At 41.9% G+C, this 14,275-nt stretch overlaps 1 protein-coding gene across 1 annotated transcript in view; it reads left to right on the top strand.

Annotated features, from left to right (window-relative positions):
• Window positions 1-14,275, top strand: part of PFKL (phosphofructokinase, liver type) — a 65,469-nt gene that overhangs the window by 7,901 nt on the left and 43,293 nt on the right. The window contains exons 2-4 of the mRNA XM_053309691.1: window positions 4,833-4,906; window positions 7,022-7,099; window positions 12,570-12,759. Coding sequence (XP_053165666.1) covers window positions 4,833-4,906; window positions 7,022-7,099; window positions 12,570-12,759 — 342 coding nt within the window. The remainder of the gene's footprint in view (window positions 1-4,832; window positions 4,907-7,021; window positions 7,100-12,569; window positions 12,760-14,275) is intronic.

The raw sequence follows: 14,275 nt of genomic DNA, 5'->3' as shown, positions 1-14,275 counted from the left end.
CCATTCACTGCTAGGTTTATAGCCCACCTGAGGTTGTGGCTACTAAAGTGTCCCTTTGGAGATGGAACAATTGACTCTTTTTAAAATCTAATTTTACATTTGCAGAGAATGATCTGGTGGCTTTCCACATGTAGTGAACTTGCATTGGTCTGCATGCTCAGAAGGCCAGTCACTGGATCTGCTCCCCCCAACTCCCACATGCAAGATCCCATGTGATCTTTGTTCCACATGCACAGTGACCCCATTGCTCTCTTAGCAGGAGTCTCAAGATCAGGAGAGTTAATTGGTGCCGTGATTGCAATGCTTGCAGATAACATATGGCTGTGATCCTAAGCAAATATATGTGGAAGCAAGCTCCATTTAAACACGGACTTGCTTCCAGATAGAGATTTATGTTTGGGCTGCTTGCCAGTTAACTACTGTTTACTAGTTAGCTTGAGGATACTTAAAGGTAACTGTTTGTGATACAGCAGCCAAGATGTAAAACATGATTTACATGATTATTTATTTATTTTATTTATTTTTACATCCCACTTTTCCTCCAAGGACCCCAGAGCGGGGTACATGGTTATGTTTATCCTCAAAACAACCCTGTGAGGTAGGTTAGACTGAGAGATGTGTGACTGGCCCAGAGTCACCCAGTGAGTTTCTTGGCTGAGTGGGGATTTGAACTCAAGTCTCCGCGGTCCTAGTCCAACACTCTAACCACGATACTATATATCTCTCTTTGCAGCCAAACATACACTTAGAGACACTTGCTGATTCCAGTGGGATCCAGATACCTTTAGTTATTTTCTAGGTTGCAGCCAAGGTTTATGATGCTTTGGAGCTGCCTAGTGGGACTTGTGCAAGAATGACTGAAAAGGCAGGGTGTGCAGCCTCGCTTGTTAAGCTATAAAAATTGTAGTGCACTTTGACAAAGCTACCTTTCTAAAAGAAAGTATTGTCCCATAAAAGTTTATTCTAGCCTATGTTCAGATACCTGCTGAACGAGCTGGCCTCTCACCTGATTACTTTGCTTAAAGCCATGTGGTTGACAGACTGCTATTTACTTTCTAAAATGTGGCAATTCCAGGCTCGACAGTGATTATTGTGAACCCATGCAAATACTAGACAGCTGACTTTCATGGTGTTTTCTTTTAAAGAAAATAGATTTGGGGTTTGTTGGGATTTTAAGGCCTATTATAGCACACCTAGGCAACAGGTGTTGTTGTTTTTTTTGCCACCTTCTGTTTACTTTTCTTTCCCTCTAGATAAGGGATCTTGATAGAAAGTATCTTTGTTTTCAAGGGAATGCTGACCCACTTCCATCCCTGTCAGGAATGGGCCCAAATGGTCAGCCTTTTCAATGTGGTGGTTTAGTTTTTTGTGTAGAGCTGACAATAGTCTCTGCTGACAATGAAGTTTTCTGCCTTCCCTTAATTAATTAACCCCCCCCCCCATTTTATAGACTGCCCCCAAACTCTGGCTCTGGGCAGTTTACAACCACATAAACAGATTAAAAATGAAAACCTTAAAACAGTTTCAAAATTATTATGTAGATGGCTTGGGCTGTCTCTGGGCTGTCTCTGTGGCAGATCAGGAGTGGGGATACTCACTCTTTGATGGGCAGGATTAATATGGCAAACTCTAAACCATATGGTGATGAATGTAATGTCCAGATCAATTCTAGTCTAGAAGAGAGAGGTTTGATCATCAGCCATCTTAAAGAGAGCCTTAATTTCTCTGGGTGTCCCAGGGCAAATACTGCTTCTCCTCTTCTGCTTGCTAACTGGACAAGATTGCAGTTGGAGCTTTCATTTCACTTATGCCTTCCGCTCCCAAAGCCCTAACGTCTTTAAGTAGCCATAAATATCTGTAGAATCTCTCATTTCTGGCCCACAACTACTTTTGCTCTGTCAGCTTCATGTCTGTTGGGGTGTGCGTGCGCACACACACCCTGCAACTCAGCTGATCAACCATTGCTGCTTCCTTGTCTCCCAGTTCTTGCCAGCTCTCTCCTGGATGCCCCCAACCAATCTATGGGCAGGGAGGAGGTAATGGGACAGTCCAATGCTGTGCTTCCCTCTGGAAGAAGAGCCCAGATGGAGAATTTTCCAAACTGTCCAGGGGCAGGTCCAGTCTTACACTTAATGAAAGTCTAAGGAAATAGTTGTAGATAGATAATTTGAGGTAATCTCTTTGAGGTATTGCCTCCTCTTGATAGTTGTTGGACTGTTTGAATACAGAATTAATACCACATCATTCACTCTGAGAGTCAAGAAAATCTCCTGGAGAAAGTACAAAACCCATTGAATGTATACTGCCAGCAGATCGTCTTCTTGCATGACCATCTCGTAAAGAAATCACAGAAAATTCCCTGGGATGCAGCGAAGATTCAGAGTGCATACAGACATAGTTTCAGTGTGCTGTAGAAGTACACTCACTGTAGTTTCAAATTCACACACCATCTTCTCTTCCAGATTGAGTTCAAGGGAAACCCATTTATTTGTTAGCCGCCCCATAACAAATTGTTATCTGGGTGGCTCATAATACATAACACTAAAAACATCCAATTAAAACACAGAACAAAATAAAGATAATGAGAAGAATAAAAAGGGAGAAGGGAGGCTTGAAGGTTAAACCTGAATAGTGGAGACCAAAACAGGGCCATAAGAGAAAAAGATACTAGTTGATGACATGTCCTTAGTTGAATGAGTGAAGGTGTCAGCAACCAAAGAGAAACATTCTGCAGAGCTGTGGCTTATTTTCAGTGGTGTAGTGCTGCAGGGACACAGTCGTGGTATCTACCCCCACCGGCCACTTCTCATCAGGGACGCAAAACCCTTGGCTTTCTATACTGGGAATAATGTGCTGCTATTGCTATTCTAAGTGCGTATTACCTTTCTCCCTGTCCTAGGTTCCTAAGACAGGGAGAAAGATCCTAAAGGAAGTTGCATTATATTGAGTCAGACCACTGTTCCATCCAGCTCAGTACTGTCTACACTGACTGGCAGTGGTTCTCCATGGTTTCAGGCAGGAGTCTTTCCCAGCCGTTCCTGGAGATGCAGCCAGAGATTGAACCTGGGACCATCAGCATGCAAGTCCTATGGTGGACTAGTGTCAGGACATCCTAAAATGAATGACAGGGAATGCCCACTGAAATGCACTGGTCCTTTCCAAGTGACCATGGAATTCATTGAAATTCCATGCATTCCGATGGCCATTTGAAAGGGACTGGTGCATTTCAGTGTGCATTCCCTATCATTCATTCAAGTATGTTTCCTAGTGTCTACATGATCCTTGACTTAACAGAACCCTCCCAATTATTGCATCTATCTACATGAGGAGTGTGGCCATTGGGATGGGCATGGTAGTCATGGTGGGTGTGGCTAAGGGGGCTGGCATGGATAGGGCCTGCACTTCTGAATTTGTGACTATATCATTGCTTATTGTTTCTCTAAAGGAGAAAGAGAGCTGTGGCTTTTGTTGGGAGGGGGGTTATTGATTCAAATTTCCTGGTTTCTAGAGCCTTTTTATATCAAAGAGGGTAAGCAGTCTTTAAGAGTTCCAGTTTTTCTGTACAGAAGGAAGGATGATCTATGGAACCAAAGTGCATTGTTTCTTTATTGGGAGATTGTGCTGTGAGGGACAGAGTTGAAGGGGGTTTTAATATAATGAAGTCAAGATTTGCTGCTCAGCCATTTACGTGTTGGGTAGCCTTATGCAAACTGCTTCAGCTCTCCTCCTTCAATTTAAAATATGAGGATAAAATAATAGCAGCCTACCTTGAAACATTGCTAAGATTACTTAGATCACCTACTTGAAGCTATCTGAGCACTTCTGAAAGACACAATATGAATACAGTGTTTCGCTTTTATAATGCTGAGTTACATGAAAGGTTGGCAAATGACACTGTATAGCTAGTCCAAATGTTACTGAAGTCTGAGTCCCCAGTGGGCATCTCTTTCTATGTTGCGTCTCTGCTACTGCTTTTGGGCACTGTTGCTTTTTTTTCTAATCAAGAGACCTCTGAAGAAGCTCTATCCTGTTTTCACTGTTCTCTCAGCACATGCATACCTGCTGTTGTTTTTGCAAAAGTCTGACAAGTCTCTTGGTTAACTTTTAATGAATTTGGGTTAATATAGTTTCTGTTAGACATGAGTTGCTCCTTCCCAACTGCAATACTTTTGGTCAGAGGGGAGGTCCTACGCAACCTTAAGACACATTTTTTCAGCCAGGCTCTTAGTAATCTGAATGTTTTAAAAAAAATTAAATTGATGTTTTTTAGTAGTTAGTTTTATTTTTCTTGCATTTTGTGAACCATCTAAAGTCTTTAGAGTCAGGCGGTATATAAAATAAATACATAAATAAGATGAAAAATAAAATCTTTGGGATTTTCTTTTGACAGCTGAGGTGTAGTAAAGCTACATACATGGCTAAGTCTGGCAAATTGATTTTTCTTATTTGATCATTCTCAGTGATGCTTTCATCATTTCCCTGGGATTTCATACACTACCTTCTACTTCATCTTATACTTTCTTTTTAATCTTCATTTCTGCATTTATTAGCTTTTCTGTGCAAGGAGTTTTTACCGTGTTACTGATAACCATGTCACTAAAGCCATTTCTGACCTTACTGGATCTCGTTCATGCAATCCAAGGCTTCTAAACATGTAATCTGTGTTCTACTAAACAGATGACTAGGAAATATTTTGCACAGTGTAACTGGTCCCATTGGAACTACACAGTAGCAATGCTAGCCACAGTTATTGCTTCATAAAAGTGTGCAGGGTATTCGACCAGCTTGGCTCAGGATGGGGCCATTGTTTACCTTGTGCTCTGTCTCTCCAGGAATGAATGCTGCTGTTCGAGCTGTGACTCGCATGGGAATATATATTGGAGCTAAGGTGTTCCTGATCTATGAGGTTTGATTTTTCTTTTCCTTCAGATGATTGTCTTCTGTAGTGTTCGTGGTTATTGGTACAGTCTTGTCTTTAAAAATGCTGTACAACTACTGGGAAACTTTTGAGGATAGTAAAACTGAAATTGAAACCCAATTTGGACAATACTCTCCCTTTTCCCTCCATGTGTTGGGGAAACAAGATTGTGCCTTTCCACTGTGCCCACCTGGCATGCCTGTCTCAGGACATCATACATAAGTTATGTTTGAATAGAGTGTAGGTGTATACAATTTACAATGCACAGGCCCAAATTACATGGTCAATTCCCAGATTTTGGGTGGAGTGGAAAACAACTGTAAAATTGGGGTTTATGCACATAGGGTTTCTTACATGATCAAACAGCGTACATAAATATTTCCTCCCTATTCAAACATTGTACTCCTGTATGAATATCTGGGAGAGTCAGAGGTGGATCATGCATTCTTAGCAGGCACAACAGGAAGGCTCAATCTAATTTCCCTTCCACACATAGGGAGAAGGTAGCAGGGAATATCATCCAAATGGGGCCTAGCTGACATAGGGACAAAGCTTCAGGTTGTTTCTCTGAAAGTCTGTGCTCAGAAATCACCCTGGCAGGGATGTTTTATTTTTGGTTTGTTTGTTTATCAATCATATTTTTATACCACCAAATATGTACATCTCTAGGTGGTATAATTTAAAATAATAATTAATTGCACATCCAAAACCTACCAAGCAACCTCCCCCACCCCCAAATGAACCATAAGAAAAACCAGTGCCATTAAACTGACTTGTGAATTTTGAGGAATGTAAAGTTTGACAGTTCCAGGGATCAGTTCTAAAATAGATACACAGGTACAAAAATTGTGTTTGTTTGACTGCCAGGATCCTGGCCACTGCTGACACCTTTTAAACTGACCTCCCATAATGCTTTAGGATTAGAAACTTGGTGGTTTTTTGAAACAGTGAAGCCTTTAGCTTTCCCAGGTATCTGATCCATGACCAAAACAGCACATTGGAAGCCAAATTTCACAGTTCACAGCACAATTGATGCTCATGGGGGTGTAATTGTGTCCCAATTTGACCAACAATCACAAGAATAGGGCAGAGCATGGTATTACTGGCAGCCCCTGCCCAGGAATATGTGGCAGGAATATGTGACTATTAAAAAATTAAAGCAAATATCAAATTAAAGAAAATATTACCCAAGATCACCACTACATAAAGAGTGAATTAAATGGGAGTGCTCTGTTATACAAAAATAATAGCAGCATAATAATAAAATGTACATTACAAAAACAAATACTTTGTACATTAGAATATTTCTACAATAGCACAGCATTTAAATAAGTTGATGAACCCTCAGGAGCGGATTAGGAGGCCGTACAATGGAGGGGGAGAGAAGATTGATGAAAATCATTCCATGAGCAAGTGGACCGTCTTCTGCTTGTGGAAGCACTAGTTAGGATGCTGCCTGTTCATCATTTTACAATACAATTGTTTCTATAGACCTGTGAACTTTCCATTTAATTGTCAGTCTTTGTGTAGAAGACAAGATCTTTGGAATATGGAAAAGAGCAACAGCATAGTAGTTTTGTCTGACAACTAATCCCAAGGCATTTTGAGAAGTCCAGTTTAAAAGGTGACAGCAGTGGCCAGAATCCAGGTAGTGAATGCACTTGGTCCATATCTCAAACAGGCAGACCTAGCTTGTTTCTTTTCTTAAAGTGTGTGCTGTCAAGTCGATGTCAACTCCTGGCAACCACAGAGCCCTGCGGTTGTCTTTGGTAGAATACAGGTAGAATTACCATTGCCTCCTCCCATGCAGTATGAGATGATGCCTTTCAGCACCTTCCTATATCACTGCTGCCTGATATAGGGGTTTTCCATAGTCTGGGGAACAGACTAGCGGGGATTCAAACCGGCAACGTCTGGCTTGCTAATCAAATTATTTCTGTCTAATAGCCCTGTTATATGTAGTAGCATTTTAAGAGGTGGGAAGGACCACTTATATATTTCAAGGGACCCTCATGATGCTCTCTGTGCAGGATTTTAATGCAACATGGAACAGGTTTCTGTGATGCAATGGTGTATTTACATTGCTTTCTCCCTCCTTTGCAGGGTTATGAGGGGCTTGTGGAAGGAGGAGAAAATATCAAGCAGGCAAACTGGCTGAGTGTGTCCAACATCATTCAGTTGGTAAGACTTCCTGCTGTGTATGTAGATAGGTCTCTTTATGTGCCCCCCTCCCACCATCTCAGGTTTATCTGTGGCCACTTATGCCTCCTGGAGCACAGAACTCTTAGTTCTCTACTGGTTTGGTTTTGAAATATGTTTCTAAGTTTGAGGGTTAATATATATGTATTATTTATATACCACCTGATATGTGTATTTCTAGGTGGTGTACTCAATTTAAAACACAACAAATATAAAACAGGATAAAACAATTTCACAGGATAAAAACAATTAAACCGTTTAAAGTTAATTTCAGTTGAAAAACTGAGAAAACAGGTATGTCGAGGGTTTTTTAAAAGCAAGAGATGCTTTTGACATCTCTGATTGAGATGGAGCTTTTGTCATATGATGCACTTATTTTGACAGGGAGCTTATTCCAAAGCTCTGGGGCAGCCACAGAGAAGGCCCGGTCCCAAACGAGATGGTGGTGACCGTAATGGGACCTCCCCATATGATCTTAATAGGTGACAGGGTTCATGACAAAGAAGTACCTTGGACCCAAGCTGTTGAGGGCTTTTTAGGTAATAACCAGCACTTTGTATTTGGCTTGGAAACATATCGGCAGCCAGTGCAGTTCTTTTAAAATTGGTGTTATGTGGTCCTTTCGTGTTGTCCCAGAGACCAATCTGGCTGCCGCATTCTGTACCAATTGTAGTTTGCAGACTATGTACAAAGGCAGCCCCACGTAGAGTGCATCACAGTAGTCAAGCCTGGAGGTTACCAGCACATGTACCACTTTTTAAGGCCATTTACTTCCATAAGTGGACGTAGCTGACATATCAGTCAAAGCTGATAAAAAGTGCTCTTGGATACTGCCTCAACTTGAGAAACCAGGGAGAGCTTTGAGTCCAGGAGCACTCCCAAGCTACATACCTGATGTTTCAGGGGGAGTGTAATCCCATCCAAAACAGGCAGATCTAAACCATCTCTGTGGTCCCTACCCCCACAGTCAGTACCTCCGTCGTATTTGGATTCAACTTCAATATGTTGTTCCTCATCCAGCCCTTTATCACCTCCAGGTAGGCATTTAGGGAAGCTATGCCATTTCCTGATGAGGTCAATATGGAGAAATAGATTTGGGTGTCGTCAGCATATTGATAACACCATGCACCAAATCTCCTGATGATCTCTCCCAGCATCTAGGTGAGATGGACCATCTCTCCCACAGTCACATTTTCTGAAAAAGAGGTAAATGTAGTTAACTGGTCAAGGGGCTGGGAGGCAACGCAGCTTACTCAATCTAAATGACTTGGATCACCAAATATGGTTTATTTGAACCACCATAACTTCATATACTCTTTATTAGCAGTAGAGGTGTGTACAAATCATTTTTTGTTATTCAATTTGACCTCAAATCAAATTGCAAAAATTCAAATAGATTCATTGAACTTGCTGGCTATTGCCAGCTGGTTCAACTCCTCAAATTGAAAATTCACCTAATAATAATAATAATAATAATAATAATAATAATATTGCAATTCATCCATAGGGGAACTTAAATAACCCCATTGTTCCCCATAGGTAGGTCCTGGGGACATCAAAGTGGATTGGGTGGTAGGACATGATGGATGCTATGTACTACTCAACACACAAAAGAAATGGGCAAGCAGGCAATTTTTAATTTTTTTTTTCAACTTAAAAAACACAAAACACCATAGGATCCTATGGGGTTTAAAATTACAACAATTTTAAAAATTGCCTGCTTGCCCATTTATTTTTTGGGTTGGGTTGTAGGTAACACCTATCATGCCATACCACCTAACCCACTTTGGTGTCCCTAGGACTTACCCTTGGGGAACAATTGGGTGATTCGAGTTCCCCATTGTTCCCTATGGGCAAAACAAGCAGAGTGCACTGTGCACACATTTTGCAAACCTGCCGTGAAAAACAACACTGCAGAACAGAAACAGCACACAAAGTCCCTCCTAACACAGAACAACATATTTTGCCAAAGAGACAGTCCAAATATGGCCAAAAAAAAATCACTGACCCAGAATCCAATGCCAGCCAGAGTGCCTGCACTGCAGTAACATCATTGGCAGAAGTTGCTCTCTCACACACAATTATGGCACCATCCTTACTTGCAACAGCTGCCACAGCACAACAGCACCCTTAGCAGCCAGCAAGCATAGCCATAAGCACAACTACATTTTGACTGAGTACACTTCACAATGCAGATTACAGAGCAGTGAATGAAGCACAAGTTACTCTCAAGGCCAGACATGGAACTCATCCCAGCAGTTACCAAGAAATATTACACACACACACACACACACACACCCCTGAGCTGCCGCTGTCCATTTCTTGCCACAACACCATCTCACAAATAGACCAAAGGACAACTCAAGGAAGGCAGGAAGGTATCCAAATTCTGCCTTTGTCAATCTGAGATTCAGCAAAACAGTTATAGTAGCAATAGTATACTCAGTGCTGAGAAAAGAAAACTACAAAATCAAACCAAAATCAAAACTACAAAATCCCTCCTCCTGTTCTAATGATGTATCCTCTTCTTGTATAAGGACTCTCTCTCTCTGCCTCCCAATCCCTTTGAATACATTTTCAAATTCCCTCCAAAAGTGTTCCCCGTCCCCCGCAGCCAATGGAGGTTCAGTTGCCCATGCCAATGCTTGATTTTAATGACAGCCAGTCAAGCAAGAAGATCTCAAGCCAATTGGAAGCCAGAGCCAGAAAACCAATCAGCAAGGGGAGAAAGCCCACCAAAATGGCCACATGAATTAATTCGGGCCAAATCAGGGCTGATTCAATTCAACCTCAAATCAACCCCTTCATTTAAGGGGTAATTCCATTTGTGGATTGAATTGCAATCAGCGGATCCGCCCCCCCCCCCGATTTGACATGAAATGTTTTGTGCATGAATTGAATTGCACATCCCTAATTAGCAGCATTGCTCTGAGAGGCAAACCTGCTTCCAAACTCCTTATTTGAGAAGCTCCCAGGCAGTTGTCCTCCTAGGAGGTTCCATGTGAGAGCGGACGTTAAATCATCTAATTTGCTTAATAGGTTCCTTGATGCAGTTTTGTGAAAAGCAGGAAATAAATAAAATGAGTATAGGCTGATTTGGGGGCAGTCCAGTTTTGTTTCTGAATTGTGTATGACTTGGAATGAGTTGAAAAAGAGTCAGCAGTTCCTGCTTCTTGATTCAGCTTTATCAGGACTGAAAGAGACAAATCTTGCAAACCATCCTAAGGCTATCTCTCATAATTGGAGTTTGAAATTCCATTAATGACTTGCTAATAATCCGAGCTACCCCTCAGCTGGCTGTATCTAAAACACTATGGAATTCATTGTTGAGAATGTGGGTTAAAAAAAAAATTCAGGTTGATGATAATTTGAGATAATTACCTCTACATTTTTGTGAACTTCATAAGTGGCTTCAATCTCCTTTGCAGGGGTGCAGGTAGAAGGAATACCCGAGGAGCAACTCCTCACACCTTTTTTGTGGGGGAGAAGAAAGACACTCATGAGGTGGGGAGACATGGATTATTAGGCTTGGCGATGAAGAGATACGGATTATTAGGTTTGGTGGAGTAGTTCAGTAAAATTGGGGGGGAATTCCCCCAATAGTTGGGGGAGGGATCTGCACCCCTGCTCCTTTGGATTGGCAAACCCAGTCCTGGCTTCTCTCTTTCTTGCAGCCTGAGTTCTCCTCCACTGATTCTGGCCATCTCAGAAACATAGCTTTAGCCCGACTCTAATTCAGCTTTTTAAAATTCATCTGGTTAGAATCATTCGGTCTGGGGCAGTGCTGCAATTCACACTCCATTCAAGTGGGATTGGAAGGATTGGATTGTCAGGAACATGTCTGAACTGAAGCCACTCAGTCCACTCAAAGAGTATTTCTGTTGTCTTCCCCCTTCTTAGAACTTTACTCAGTTTGACTGGTGTGTCTCCTTTCCCTCAGGTAACAGTTTGTTGCATGCCCCTGCAGGATTACCCTCTCACGCTTCCTGTCTGTATGCGGCTGTTCTGCAGCTGCGGCCTCTGATGGAGATAGGCTTAAGCAAGGCTGGCATGCTGTGTGCAGTGCTTTGTCTTCTTGCCCATGCAGACTGTCCTAGAACCTTGCTCTGAAAGGCCTGGACAGCACCCGTGCCGGTTTCCTGCGTGCACTTGCACCTCCATAACATGTTTTGACAGGCACTCCAAACAAGGAGCTAGCTGTGCTAACAGCATGTTCTCCCTCCCCAGACCTTTCCAGAGCATTGCTCTTTGCATTTCCAGTTATGTAAGCAACATGCAGCTATCATCTTGGTCTTTCTTGACCCTTCTTGCTTGCTTTCTCCCAAGTGGTGCTTACTGGTAACACTCCAAAGTTTAGCTCGATGGGCGTAGGTTTGTTGTGCTAATCCCGTGACTGCCATCCCTTTTCCAAAGCAGATAAAGGAAAGTGTTGTTGTGAACCAGGCCTGATTTTGTGCTCAGGAGCTAGCAGATGAAATTAGGCTGGCTTCACCAGTGTCACAAAGTGACCAGTTCTTTTATATGGTGACCATGTAGGATCTGGGCACATAAGATAGAAAGGAGATCAAATTAATCCTAAATGACTCAATGGGCTTTATTGAGTACAAAAGAATAACAACATCAATCTAACTGAGCAGAAAGCAGAACAATCTATCAGAATTACTAACAATATTTCAACCCTAGCCAGCAACAACATTCACCCAGTGTTCCTAACTATCATATGTGTGTGTATTAAATCCTCCTAGAGCCTAATATAATTCAGATATAGGCAGGAAAAGCGGGGGGGGAAGGAAGGTTGAGGACTGGCATGGGTTGGGGAGATCAGGAATTAGTAGAGGGAAGAGGGGAAAGGAGAAGAAGGGGAAAGGATGGAGGGATCCAAGGCTTGTGGAGCAGCATATTACCAGGGTTAGAGGCTTGAGAGCGGTGGGGCTTTCAGCTGAAGGAGAGAGGCTGTAGCTGGAGACAGGAGCTTGGGAGCGATGGTCAAGCAGGCAGTTTGCTCAGAGCGAGGCAGAGAGTGAGAGCTCCATGGCTGGGGAAGTCTTGACTTCTCACTGCGCAGCAGAAGCATGGCTTGCCAGAGAAAGAGGCTACCTCCCTGGCACATGAGCTTCTCTCACAGTCACTTCCCATGGCTTGGGAGATGGCACTTCTCCTCATACCTACTAGTCCTGATGTCCCACAGGTGTTCTGATGGCATCACCAGTAAGAGTCTCTTCTTGGGCCTGCATGGCACGTGCCTTCTACAGCTGGAAGATATGGCAACCCATTTCTGCTTGAATCTGGGAGTACCAACTTTCAGAATTCCTCTGTAAGAAGTGTCCATGTTGACCTTCCTTTGGAACAACCAGACTTACACTGTTGACTTGCGGTCTCGCTTGTGGATCCGTCTGTCTAATTTTGGTTTGTCATTTGAGCTTCTTTTCTTATCTGACTTGCTTGTTTGTAGGGTGGCACCATCATTGGCAGTGCCCGCTGCAAAGCTTTCACCACACGGGAGGGCCGTCTTCAAGCTGCCTACAACCTAGTGCAGCATGGCATCACCAATCTGTGTGTTATTGGTGGGGATGGCAGCCTGACTGGTGCAAATATCTTCCGCACAGAGTGGGGTGGTCTTTTGGAGCAGCTGGTCAAAGAAGGTATGTGTGAGCCTCGGTTCCTTTGGTAACTCGGTATTGATGCCAACCTCGTGCCTGTCAGACAATTTCTATACCATTCTTGGGTGTTTTATGCATGTGCTTATTGATTTCCCACACATGGCAGAATATATAGGGATTTCAGTGAGAAACTGTGAAACAATCAGGTAGAATCTGCTTTATTGGTTTGCTTAGGGTCACTGAGGGGCATCCTAAGCAAACATTGTAACTGTGGCACAAGGCACATTTTAACTACTGTGCTCTGGCTCCTTCAAGTGACTTTTCAGTGACAGTAGCATGCTATCCTGCCTGCACATGATAGGTAAGTGGGAGGATGCACACTATGGCAGCCATTCCTTTAAAAAGAAACAAACCAAAATCTTGCTAACTGTGCTCCCTTGGATGGGAGTCATATAGCAGAAAAGTACACAGTAATGGTGTTATTTTCCCACTGGAAATCTGTGAACCCACCTTTTCACTTCCAAGCACCTTTTCATCTATTATTGAAGAGTGTGTTTGTGCAAAATAAAATCATACTTCCCGATACACAACCCTGCCACTTCAATTAGCTGAATGCACTACTTTTTACACCGCAATATGCCAGGGGAAAGGTTTGAATGCCCTTTTTTAGAAGAAATTTTAAATATAATCACCATATTTTAACACTCAATAATCAAATCAATAATTCCAAAACAATGACATGCCCAAGAGAAGCAGAATATCTTTCTTGGATTCAAATGTACTGTATTCAAATTTACTATATATGGCAATTATTCAATAAAAAAATAATGTTTGAAGTTGAAATCCTACACATTTAAAACTGCTCTTTTACTTCCCTTTTGCAAACACATTTATGAAAAGTTTTGTTACATATCTTTAATAACTTTCCTATACATGTAATCTACACAAAATGACTTTGCTTGGTCAACAATGGGCTTCAGCTACTAGTTATTTATATTTAATTCAAAATATACATTAATTTGAAAATTGTTCAAAACAGTTTTACACGCAAGTTTTTATCCACATTTTAATTCCCAGCTTCCCTCCCTATCTTTTCTTCCTTCAACATTGTCCCTACAGTTTCAGCCTATCTGAAAAGGATTTTCACTTTTAGGGACTTTGGATCTTGTTCTGAATCTTTGCAGTCATGAACTCTCACACCCATTCATACCTTCAAATGCACAACAAATACAAAAATCAAATTAAAAGGGCAGGACAGAAATAAAAGAGAAGAAAGCAAAAGAACATTAAGTGCAAGAGATACATGCAAAGGGACATTGAGCCTCCTTGTATTTATGCTTAGAAAGCTTTCAGGCTCCATTAAATCAATATAAACTTGATAAGTAGGGATTGTCTTCCATCTTGTTCCTTCTTTAAATTCTTTATGAGTTCTAAAAACTGATTCTACAATCAAGCTAAAATCAGTGACAAAGAACAACGTGGCTTACAATTTACCAAGCTGCCATTACAAATCAAATTAAAAACCCAGTAAGATTAGAATCTCATATTAAAAAGGGGG

This window comes from Hemicordylus capensis, chromosome 3 (assembly GCF_027244095.1).
Source record: "Hemicordylus capensis ecotype Gifberg chromosome 3, rHemCap1.1.pri, whole genome shotgun sequence".
NCBI lineage: Eukaryota > Metazoa > Chordata > Lepidosauria > Squamata > Cordylidae > Hemicordylus > Hemicordylus capensis.
The sequence above is the reverse complement of the archived record's forward strand: the minus strand, read 5'-3'. Positions and strand labels throughout refer to the sequence as shown.